Source organism: Coptis chinensis, chromosome 3 (assembly GCF_015680905.1).
Source record: "Coptis chinensis isolate HL-2020 chromosome 3, ASM1568090v1, whole genome shotgun sequence".
NCBI classification, from domain to species: Eukaryota; Viridiplantae; Streptophyta; class Magnoliopsida; order Ranunculales; family Ranunculaceae; genus Coptis; species Coptis chinensis.
Genome location: NC_141458.1, coordinates 105043899 through 105055963, shown reverse-complemented (window position 1 = coordinate 105055963; position 12065 = coordinate 105043899). Strand labels below are relative to the sequence as shown.

Sequence of the window (12065 nt, the reverse complement as noted above, 5' to 3'; positions counted from 1 at the left end):
AATTTGGTGCGACAGTGGAAATGTCGCGAGAGTTTTTTTTTTTAACTTGGAGCGCGACAGTGGTAATTTCGCGCGCCAGTACCAATGGCGCGCGTGGTAAGGTCTATAATTGCATATGCGGTCGATATTTGCGACCAGTTAGAGTTTGTCAAAATTTGCGATTTTTGTTCAAATTTAAAAAGTATACTACCACCACCTAGAGAAATAGAAATGCTCTAAGGACTTGCTGAACTCGCTAAATTATTCAAAGAGTAACATTTTTTTATAAATTAACCTAGGTTACCTAAACCCTCACCCCTTGTTGAGAATGAAATCTTGAGAATGCCAAAATTAATTATTTTTCTTTTTTATTTGTAGTTATTTTAAATCACTGGTTGGGATTTATTTGAAAACTTGAAAGTCCCTATGACTCTATGAGTGATATATTGTTCAAAAATACAATATCATCATCCGAAATGACATAATTGTGTGCAAATTTTATCTAATTGCTCTCAAATTTCACAAAAATTGAATATTGCTCCTTTATAAGACAATAACCGTGTTGTAGTCGCAACTATTTTCAAAAGTATATCTCGTGGATGCACTTTGATACTTGGTTGCAAGGTTCAAAAGCTGATTTCAAAAAAACTATCCAGCTAAGCCTGATATATTTGCCCGTCACTTCTCTACTGGTAAATTGGTAATTAGATAAATATATTTTGTACCGTTTTGTAACCCACATCATCACTCCCCTAAAATATACTTCTGACTTTTGACTCGGACACTTTCCTTCCTTCCCATCTCCCATCTCACATTTTCTTTAAAAAATTCACCTCATTTTGAATCGAACAATACACGCTTTGCTTTGAATTTGAATACAAAGCTGCTACTAATGCAAACTCGATACACTCTCCACTATAATAAGTTCCTCACTTCACGAATCTTATGTTTTTTTTACTTGACCCCACTTATAAATATAAGGTAATAAAGTCAATTTTTAGTTTTTTCTTTACTGTTTCATTATTACTCACGTGATTATTAATAATGTTCATTTTTAATATAGTTGAGTAATTTGACTTAATATATCTTAATTTTCTTTTATTATGTAAAACAAAAATGAGCTTTCTTTATCCAAAAAGAAAAAATTAATTTAATAATAATAAGATAGTTGAACCAACTTGCATTAAAAGTTTGAAACTCTCTATTTCTTGAAATTTGCTCCTTTTTTTTTTTAAGTTTTTTTTTGGTGTAGTCATAATAAGTTGATAACAACAACACCTTCCCACTTATTTCCTTTTCTAGATAAACAAATTTCTTTCTCTTTCTTCAAGGTTGAACTAGTTTCTTGATATATATCAACATATAGGATTTGATCATTCTGCTTTCTTGGACTGCTTCTCAACAAGACAACTCAGAGGTATATACCTTTTTTTTTTTTTTTTTTTTTTACACTTTTTTTGGTTTCTTGTGTTGGATGGTTTTCTGTGTACATATTACTTGGTTGGATTTGGGGATTTTTTTGTTGTAGAGGAATTGAATTTGGCATATGTTTTAGGTTTTGGAGGTGTGTTAAGTATTTATCTGTACAGGTATAATATTGTTCTTTAATTATTTTCCATGTATGCTGAATTGATTTCTTTTTTGAAGAAAATGTTTAGGAATAAGGTTCTTTTTAGAAGTGCAGTTCAACATCATCACTATATTTTTACTATCTCTTAGTTTTTACCCATTATTATAACTCCTGCCCATTATTGCCTTATGCTTGTCCTTCAGAACAAAGAAAGAAGAGAAAAAGAAAAAGAAATGATGTGTGGGCATGATAAAAAATAGTCTGCAGTACAAGAAAATGGAGCAAACAATGAATATGCCCTTGTTTATGGATTTTTAACTTGTGCATCCTCTGCCCCCAGGTGGACATGTTACAACTTCATTTGATTGTCCTAAATATCCTAACTGACTATATGCATGGAAACATAATTGCATCCAACCAGACTTCTTATTGGTTTTTTAGCTGTTGAGACACGATATTGTTTTTCAGTAGAATGTATTTAAGTGCGTCATTTCAGGATCCAACGGTATCTCCACTTTATTGATTGAGGTTAGATTTGAGACCTAATAATAACTGAACCATATTTAAGGTTGTACCATTGTTTTTGATAGAATTTTGCCAAGAAACAGACTGTGGTTGTGGGCCAATCAAAGCCTAAAAGAGAAATACGGGCTAAGTTAGATACCACACTTAGGAGGCACTACTCTTTTAATCTTTTTACATAAACCATCCAAGACTCAAGGAGCCAATTCTGACTCCTTTCATGTTTGAAATGTCATCTGTGAAGTAGCATTTTATAGTAGTTTCCAAGTATTTAGCTAAACCAAACTGGGGCTATCTGCTTAGATGGTTCTAGGTTCCATTAAGTGGTCTTAAGAATCCTGGCAATTAATGAAAACCAATTTTATGCACTTGATCAGTATCGGATTGTCAATTTGTCATGTCTCAACATTGACCATGAATTCATGTGGTTCATAAATTACTTGAATTTTTTAAACACTGTTATTCTTTTATTATGTTCTAATTTCTGCATATGTTTTTTCGCTTCATACTCCCTTTGCTCTCTCAAAAATGTTTTCTTTCATTTACAGATCTTCTGATCCCGTGAAGATGGTGAATTCACCTGAGGAGGAATCTAAGAACGCAGGAGCACATGCAAGGGAAGATAGTGAATATGTCAGTCTGGTCATATCAAATGATTTGAGAATAGGAGAAACTGATTTCTTACAAGCTCATTCAGAAACAAGGAATAAATCTTTAATTTGGTGGCTAAAGGCTCTTTTCTGGTGCTTTCTTTTGACAATATTATTACTTGTTTCCTTGAAATGGGTAGCTCCGTTTCTTTTAGAGAAGGTACATTTATCCTTTTTTGCTGAATGGTTTTATGTATTTCTGACCCATAAAATCTTTTACTGATACTGGTGCATGTGTTCGGCAAACACCAGTCTTCAGTGTGTGTGAGTGGTGGGGGCCAGTACTGAACATTTCTTTTAAATTTTTATCTTAGATGTTTTTATGTTCTCATGTAGTATTTGGTATGTTTTTAAAACATAAATTTATCATCATATTATGACTTCAATTGTACTAGTATTTATAATTTTTTCGTTAATGACCAGAAGCTCAACTTGTTGGGTCTTGGGGGATTGTACCCAAGGTCCATCACCACCCCATTTGCGTGACAATGCAGATTGCTGCAAGCAAGTATATAGTGGAAGTTCCATCCACTTGAGTTTATGTTATTGGAACCAATGATACATTAAACATTGAATATAGATAACGTTGAAGTGTTAACACAGTGTGTCCGCCGTAAAGAACCTGGACATGGTTCACGGTTGATTGAACTGTATTACTTGTACTGCTACTACAATGTCGCTACTTTATATTTTCCTTATTTTGTAGGTGCTCCTTCCAATCTTGCAATGGGAAGCCACGGCTTTTGGTCGACCAGTCCTAGCACTTGTGCTTGTTGCATCTTTAGCATTTTTTCCTCTGCTCTTAATCCCCTCTGGACCCTCCATGTGGCTGGCAGGAATGATATTTGGATATGGTCTTGGGTTTGTTATAATCATGGTTGGAACTACTATAGGGATGGCCTTGCCTTATTTGATTGGCTTGCTGTTCCGTGACCGCATCCATGTGAGTTGTTTATTTATTTATTTATTTTTAAGATACAATCTAATTATTTATTTGAATCAAAATCTATCTGGCTGGATTGATGATTTTTACATTTTCTTTAGTTTCTCATTCTGCTATTTGTTATACTTTGTTTTTCATCAAATATGCAGCAATGGTTGAAAAGATGGCCTGAGAAAGCTGCCATAATTAGATTGGCTGGGGAAGGGAGTTGGTTACATCAGTTTCGTGTGGTTGCTATATTCAGGATTTCTCCTTTCCCCTACACAATTTTCAACTATGCCATAGTCGTCACTAATATGAGATTTTGGCCTTATATATGTGGATCGATAGCTGGAATGATACCTGAAGCTTTCATTTACATCTACAGGTCTGATCCTCTATTTTTTTTATTTTTTGCTCGGAGGTCAGATTCTCTCTTAATCTACAGTGTCAGTCTATACTTGAGGGTGAATCATGAAAAGGAAGAGAAGAATGTTTTGCACTTTCATAGACTTGTGATTTGTGGAAGTCTTCTTTTTCCCTTTTGATAAATGCGGAAGTCACATATTAAACAGAAGCATATCAAGTTCTTTGTATGGTCTTGGATTGATTAATATAGGCTTTTGTTGGAATTTTTCCTTTGTTTTGTGGGTTCTTACAGTCATTTGGTATTTCATCCAGGGGATCCCTTCATCCCATTCACATATATAACAAGTACCTCGATAACTTATTGAAACCCCCCTTTTTATGGTTTTTGGTGCAGTGGGAAATTAATTAGGACATTAGCAGATGTGAGGTATGGAAATCATCACCTTACAACCGTGGAGATTGTTTACAATGCCATCTCTCTCGTCATTGCAATTGTCACTACAGTTGCTTTCACTGTATATGCTAAGAGAGCCTTAAATGAGCTCAAACAGAGGGAGAGAAATGGAGAATCTTCTGCAGCCATTGGTGGCCTTGATAGTTTTGAGATCGAGAAGCTTCCCCTTGAAAGACCAAAACATCTCGGAACCTTTCCCTTTCCTCTGTAATGTGCTGATTGGTAACAGTTGCTGTAAAGCTATGGCTTATGGCAAACAGTTGAATAGTTAACATGTTTGAGTTAAGATTCCTCTATATTTGTTGTAGCAAAGGGGAACTAGAGGAAATTGAGTTGTTGTACCATATAAAATTTAGAAAGAAAAAAAGTGAGAGGTAACACAGATTGATCTTACATACTGATTCTTTGTAGATATATAGATTTAACATATCTCAGATCTGGAGAATTGTGACAATTTTCACATAATATCTAGTGATATTTAACGTGCTGTTATCCATGTTTTTCACATACCCCCAACAGATTATGTTCTACAGCATCATCTTTTTTTTTTTTTTTTTTTTTTTTTTTTTTAGACCTGCCCCCAAATTTCAAAGATGAATTAGACTTGCCCCAAATTCAGGTAAGTTAACAATGTAGACTTGCCCCCTAAACTCAGACTCTGTCTAAAACGTCAATGCAGTTTGACCGTCAAACACTTTTTAGGCCTTTTCGAATCATTGAAATGTCCTAAAATATTACTGAAATGCCCTTTGACGAAATCTTAGTGGGGGATGGGGGTGACGGGGCTAATGCCCAAAATGTCTTTACAAGATGCCTACTACAGTACTGCTACATTTTTTTTGTGTAAAAGCTAAAGGACAAGGAGTATGATATGTTAATGATTAGACTATTCCTAAAGGATGACGTTTTGGTTGCCAAAATATCATAATACTCAAAAATAGATCGTAGTTAAAAGTTAAAACAAACTCCATAACAATTTACGAATCTTCGATGCACTGGAGTACGCAGCACAAATCCTTGTATCTAGCTGAAAGACCTTCAAGCTACATGCATGCTTTAAGCTATACTGTGCCGGTTTCTGCCAAACTACTGAAATGTGCTGTGTGCACTTGGGTTTGTAATTAATCAAAAAGCTCTGTCATCGGGTCTAAGCAGTTTCTGGGCTGAAGGTCGGCCACCATCAAGATCTTTGCTAACTAAGCATGGACATCTACCCAAAGTCACTGGAACGGTCATGGGGAACTCCATGAGGATTTTCTTTCGTTAATGTTCTTCATGCACGTGCTCCTGAGGGGTATCGAACTGAGAAAAAAAAAATAACATCAGCTCTAACTTAATAACAAGGCCCAAAGGCTAGTAGTTAACAAAGAGTACCTAACTGCAATAACGACACTACTCTTTCCAAAACTTGGGAAGTATTGTAATTGTCTAAATTCTCCGGGATTGCAAAAATGAATTTTAATACAATAATTGATTAGGAAATTAATTTCCAAAAATTAATTTTAATTTCCATTTTGTAAGACCAACATGTACTAAAATACATTACAATTTTCCAAGTACAACAAATTTGTATCCCAGAGCATATTATCTTCAAAATAGCTCCAACAAATATACATCGCTAAGACTTCCACCTTAATGTAGACCGTATGAACTTACAAAAACATTTTCAGGAAAAATAGTTTGATTTGAAAGCGAGTGTAAGAACAAAAGGTTAAAAGACCAAGAGGAAGAGATAGATGCTACAAGCATATATAGCATTATTTCCAGTTTCACATGGTAGCTTAATATATTATGCTCGTATTTTTTGGGCACGCTCAATGTGCGTGTGCATACGTCCATCTTAAGAATTTTTAGTTTGAAGTTTGAACATTACATTTAGGTCATTTTGAAGAAAATTAGAGGATAGAGAGTTTGCTAACTTCACCGTTTGTTTGGTTTTGCAAAGTCATTCCATTAGCCAATAGGAGTTCATTTTATATGTACGCTTGATGAGCGTAACTTTTCCAATAAGAGAAGAAAACCATTACACAAGGATAATGGACATGAATAATAGAGAACTGCTGCATGCTATAAAAGAACCCAACTTCTCTACAAAATAAATTTCGATGGAACTAATGTATTGCAAATCTGATTAAATAATATTCATACCTGAAGTGGGAAGGGGAGGAAGAAGAGAACCCAAGGGTGTCTAGTAAAATTGCTCTTTCAAAAACTCTATGAACACGTACTCTGTTTATGGCTCCAAAGCAAAATCTGGCTGTCAACGTGTCAAGTGGAACAACAAAGTTTTGGTTAGTCACATATTGCTTGTATAGTAAAGAATTGGCAACAACATGGGAATTTGAAATTCTTAAAATCAATATTACCTGTTGGGGTGGGTTGGGTTGATCATGATGCATGATTGTCTGGTGAACAAGTCACTAGGCACTGGATTACTGATCAATCGGTTATTCTGGGATGAAATCACCGTCCCAATTAAGGAAGATCTTTGGAATGTGGGAATTGATGGTCCAGCTTTCTCTTTTTCTGCAACGTTCTTCCAGAATTGGACAATCACGAATTTTCAGTAGTTGAAGCATGGGGAGATGCTTCAAATCTTTTGGCGCGAAGTCAAGGAATTCACAATCAGCAAATTCCAATGTTTGAATTGCAATGAGTTGGTTGAAGCCTTGGGGAAGTGACGATTGGTAAGAACCCATGATGGAGAAAGAGTGAAGATTTGGGTAGTTATTTTCGTTGTGATTGGGGGAACCCACTCCACTGATTAGCGGCACTATTGACTTTGAAAAAATACCCGTATCCCCCAATAATTCTAGCTCTTCAAGGAGGTTTGGAAGGCAAGGTTGCCTCCCCGTCAGTTGTGGACAATTAGTTATCTCTAGACTTCTGAGTGCGGGAGAAAACAAGTAGTGCGGCACCACCTTCAACTTAGGGCAAGAATTGATCTGCAGTTTGCGAAGACAGGGCATGATGAAACCTTCTTCTTCTTCATCATCTATTCTTATTGGAAGCTTTATTTCAATCTCCTGCTCCTCCCACTCCGGCATGTCAGACAAATTAAGTTCCTTCAATACTGGGAACACTGTAAATGGCGGAGCTGATTCTCCACCTTCTTGAGCGCTAAGAGTAACATTATCATTACTGTTCCTGGTAATAATTTGGAAAAGCAGGCCTCGAAATTTCACTCCTAGTAGATCAAGTTCTTCTAGAGATTTTAGCTTTCCGAGACCTGGTGGTAACATTCGCAACTTCATGAAATTATTAACAGTCAATCTACGAAGCTTTGGAAAAATCTCCACGCCTCTTTGGATCGGTAAATGCCACTCCTCACACTGTTCCATATTAGAAATCTGAAGCGTATGTAACTTCGGGAACACTACTACCGATTGTACTAAATCTTCACCACCAGTAGTAGTACCATCAGTACTTCCCAGTCCATAAAACTCGCATCCGATGCATTTCACTGAGCCCAGCTCCGATAAAATAAGGAATTCAAGGTATTGCAGTCTCCCCAAAGTAGGCAATTCCGAGCATTGATTGAAGCAACTCAGTTCCAGTACCACCAGATTGGGTAAAGCTGTATTGATTGACATCATCCACGAAGGTAATTTATTCCCTTCGTAATTTCTTACATACAACTCTACCAAGTTTGCATGCGGCTGTAGACCATCCAAAACACACTCTATCTTTTTTATGTTTTCTTCTCTTGCAGCATCATGTCTTTCTTTAGAAAACCGCAAATCCAAGGACCGGAGCTTTTCTTTTTTCTTTAGTTCTGCCACTTTTGAGTCCGCCACTTGTCCCAATACCCTTATTGTTAGTTTTCCTTGGAGATGGTTTAGAAGTTTTAACTCTCCAATCTGGCATCCTTTTCCACCTCCACTATCAAATATGATTGTACTTAATGTTCTAAGAGAACTCAATCGCTCTAGACCCCGCGGGAAATAACTCAACTGATCAGTTCCTTCAAGTTCGAGATGTCTAAGATTAAGTAATTTCCCAATTCCTTCAGGTAGTTTCCTGAGATAATTACACCTGTTTAAGTTCAACGTCTGTAAATTAATTAGATTACATACTGTTTCAGGTAACTCCTTCATCAGCTTCATGCTAGACAAGTTGAGGTGTCTCAGATGTAACAATCTGTCCACCTCATCTGGAAGTTCTCTTAAAAAAGTGCCATGCAAGTTCAATACCCGAAGGCATGTCATCTGACACATAATTAACTTAAGATGTGAACTAGTATACACCGCATTTGCTACACCAAAATGACGCAACCTGATGTTACCAACCTCTCTATCATTCTCCATAAAAATAGAGGATTCACTCTTTGCGAGATGCCGGGCAAAATCATGCACAAGGTCATGCATTTTGCAACCAATGATGTCTTCACTGTCTTTTTTAAAATTTTGGAACAAAGAGCGCATCGCGAGATCATTGAAATAGTATGTACCAATTTTCTCTAGATCTTTTGAGCTATCATAGCTAATAAACCCTTGCGCCATCCAAAGCTTGACCAATTCATCTTTATCTATTTCTGCATCTTCTTGAAAGATAGCACAATAAGAAAAGCATCGCTTCAAATGTGGAGGCAATGCATAATAACTTAATAAAAGAGAAGGTAAGAAACCATGCTCATCTTCCGACATTACTTCCCATATGTCACTTGCCAATACATCTTCCCATTCTAGTATGGATCCTTTAAGGCACATAAGACTTGCAATAATTTTTACCGCTAGAGGGACACCCTTACACTTCCAGACAATTTTTTTTCCGATTTCTTCAAACTTTTTGCGGTTGTCTTGTATTTCCCTGAGAGCTATATATTTAAAGAATGACCAACACTCTTCATTAGACAATTGCCCAAGCCTATGTATATAGGTGGAGGTCATCCTCTTTGCAATGTTCTCATCTCGAGTAGTAATTATTATTCTGCTTCCATGTGCACCACCTTTTAGTGAGACCTTCAATTTTCTCCAAATCTCTGGATCATAGGTCCATACGTCATCTAGCACAAGAAGGAACTTCTTTCTTTGTATGGATTCAGACAAACGTTCATGCAGATCTTGCCACCCTACAATACTAGGTACATTACCAGTAGCTTGTTGAATAATGGATTTGGCCACCCTTTCAAGATCAAAAGGCTTCGAGACACAAACCCACATCAACTTTTCAAAGTTGTTCATCACTTGCCTATCTTTGAGGATTACTTGCACAAGTGTCGTCTTGCCGAAACCTGCTGTACCAACTATGGAGATGAGTGGAACATGTGAATTATGATGACTAGTCTCACTTAGTAACACGCTTACTATACTATATATATCATCAACACGGCCATAGATCTCAGAATCATCAACAATAGAGCTCGTTACTGGTCGAGGTTCTTCACGACTTTGCCTTTCGGTGAGATTAAGTAGAGCTATATCTTTGACAGTCCGATCTAGTCTTTCGTTTATGTCAATCACCTTACTACCAAAATCAATGCGTACATTATTAACACTTTTTAAACAAGAAAATAGAGAAAACAAGCAGGACCAAACCTTCTGACTGACAGGAACATCGTCGTCATCAAGTAATTGGATCTGTGAGTTAAGAATTTCGGTTTTCCACTCGTCCAATACATCGTCAGCAACATAGGAGATGCGTGTGATTTGTTCTAACCAAACCTTCACTATTCCGCTTTTGACTTGCTTTTCCTCTGCATCCTCAAGCACTCCTAGGATAAGAGAGAGTGTATCAGCGAGCTTTTCGCTTTCATTACGTACACCGGCCAATAGATTCACCTCTGTTTGGAGGATAGAACGCAGTTGCTCCAACGCACCAGAGATCACTGCATGAGCCATAGCGATAATCAGAAGGAAAACAACAGAAAGAGAAAAGACACCCAATCTGTAAATGTAAATGGCAAGGGCAAAGCCGCCTAGGTTCGCTGTTATCTCAATTTGGCCCTCAAGCCCGGCCGCCCCGACCCGGTCCATGGGCCGAAAAAGCCCTCAAGGCCCTCACCTCACACATTCGTGGGCCTCAAGTGCTCAAGTACAGAGTGTGCTCGACTGCTCGTATCCAAGAGCTGGAAAGACAACCAGATTAAAGGAGAATTAACGATAAAAGGGCTTGAGAATGCAATCAAAAGGATGCTGAACGATCCAATGATAAAAAGAGGATTGAGAAGCTAAATGTGTGGTGGTCAGGTTGGTGATGATCAAGGTAGCCTTAATTCTTTGCATGAAAATATCAGCAGGGAGGTGGTAGAAGGACTTCATCCACATACGATCTATCGCATTCAAAGGTACCCAGGTGTTTTCTTACCTAGTTGGCTAGGGACTTCGAGGACACTTCCAAAGTTGATTTCTCTCTCGCTCTATCGCATGCCTAACGTGGAAGGATCAAGGATGGTTGTCAGTACATGCGCATCCACTCTCTACTTGCCTTTGTCTATTGAGGAATTAGCAGTGGAGAGATGTAATGAAGTGGATTGTCTTCCAGAAGCACCGCTGCAGAACCTTACTTGTCTCCGGACTTCGGTCATTAAAACCTGCAAGATCCTGAAAATTCTTCCCACGAAGGCTTGAAAATCTCGGGCCTCATGAGGATTATATCCAGATCAATGGTAACGGGCCTCAAGACTCTAATACTTACTCTGTTTGGAAGTTTCAGTGGTTGGCTTTCAGCTCCTCATTGCCTTTGGAATCTAGAATTTGAAAGATTTGGCTTGGGAGGGTGTACAACACATAACTACTCTTCAATCTCTAAGAATTTGAGAGTGCAAGAATCTGAGTGTGTTGCCAGAACGTTTTTTTTTTTTTTTGCTAAAGGATAATTGATTAATAAATAAAATAAAGTGTTCTCCAAGTCATTAGGAACTGATTTAGATATTTCGAAGGAAACATGGCCCGATTAAAGAGGAAACTCGGGGAGGATGCTGTCCAGATCCAGACTTCCAAAGAGAGTGGATTCTTAATAGGAAATAGAGTCCTAGGAATGGAAGGAACTCGCTTTAAGCGAGGTAAACCCTAATCTTAGGATTCTTAGCTCTCTCCTATAAAAAAGAGAGAGATCCACCTCGATAAACTACACGTTTTAGGGTTTGATTCTTCTACAATTGGGGAGATACATAGGCAATACTACACGTTTAGTACATCGGTTCAACCCAAGCAACATCATCATCTCTTCTCCTTTACAGATCACAACCCTCTAGTCCTGCATCACATGATCCAAAGAGGGATGGTGGGATACTCGAAAAAAAAACCCACAATATTAGGTGTTGGGAAATAGAATGTAACTTAGTTTCTAAACAACACCACCGAAAAATAAGTGTATCCAATACTGCTGCAGCAAACTCAAAACCAACATCTGGTAGGTGGAGTGACAATTTTACTAATACCAAGTACATCCCTTTATTTACCAAGGTGTCGTTTGTTTTAGGTCTGAAACTAAGTACAAATCTAACTACTTAATGGGAGAAAAAGTTTATAATAGCAGGACTTTACACTCCATTTGTTGGATAGAAAACTCTCAATAAGAGAAAATTCTGACAAAACTTATTTATGTGGACATCGAGTTCGAGACAAGCCCATAGGTGGGTTGCATAAGACGCCCATT

At 37.4% G+C, this 12065-nt stretch overlaps 3 protein-coding genes across 7 annotated transcripts; 1 reads left to right on the top strand and 2 right to left on the bottom strand.

Moving 5' to 3' along the window:
• The first annotated feature begins 893 nt into the window (after positions 1-893).
• LOC147512511 (SNARE associated Golgi protein family) lies at positions 894-4859 on the top strand. Of its 5 annotated transcripts, none has more exons than XM_086595537.1 (6): positions 1172-1396; positions 1753-1889; positions 2620-2881; positions 3428-3664; positions 3814-4031; positions 4407-4859. In XM_086595537.1, exons 3-6 carry the CDS (start codon positions 2639-2641, stop codon positions 4675-4677), a joined length of 969 nt encoding a protein of 322 aa, XP_086451663.1. In that variant the 5' UTR covers positions 1172-1396; positions 1753-1889; positions 2620-2638; the 3' UTR covers positions 4678-4859. The 5 variants fall into 5 exon arrangements, with proteins under 5 accessions (XP_086451662.1, XP_086451663.1, XP_086451664.1 ...); XM_086595538.1 differs by having other exon boundaries at positions 1172-1568; XM_086595536.1 differs by lacking the exon at positions 1753-1889 and having other exon boundaries at positions 894-1396.
• Positions 4860-5371: 512 nt separating this feature from the next.
• LOC147512509 (disease resistance protein RGA2-like) lies at positions 5372-11310 on the bottom strand. Its single transcript, XM_086595535.1, has 5 exons — positions 10773-11310; positions 10004-10293; positions 6833-9699; positions 6615-6723; positions 5372-5768 (listed from the first exon to the last, which is right to left on the bottom strand). Exon 3 carries the CDS (start codon positions 9647-9649, stop codon positions 6914-6916), a length of 2736 nt encoding a protein of 911 aa, XP_086451661.1. The 5' UTR covers positions 9650-9699; positions 10004-10293; positions 10773-11310; the 3' UTR covers positions 5372-5768; positions 6615-6723; positions 6833-6913.
• On the bottom strand, positions 9670-10306 carry LOC147512510 (disease resistance protein RGA2-like). The gene is made up of 2 exons (XM_086598736.1): positions 9773-10306; positions 9670-9711 (listed from the first exon to the last, which is right to left on the bottom strand). The coding sequence occupies exons 1-2, from the start codon at positions 10304-10306 to the stop codon at positions 9670-9672; spliced, it is 576 nt and encodes a 191-aa protein (XP_086454862.1).
• Positions 11311-12065: the final 755 nt, after the last annotated feature.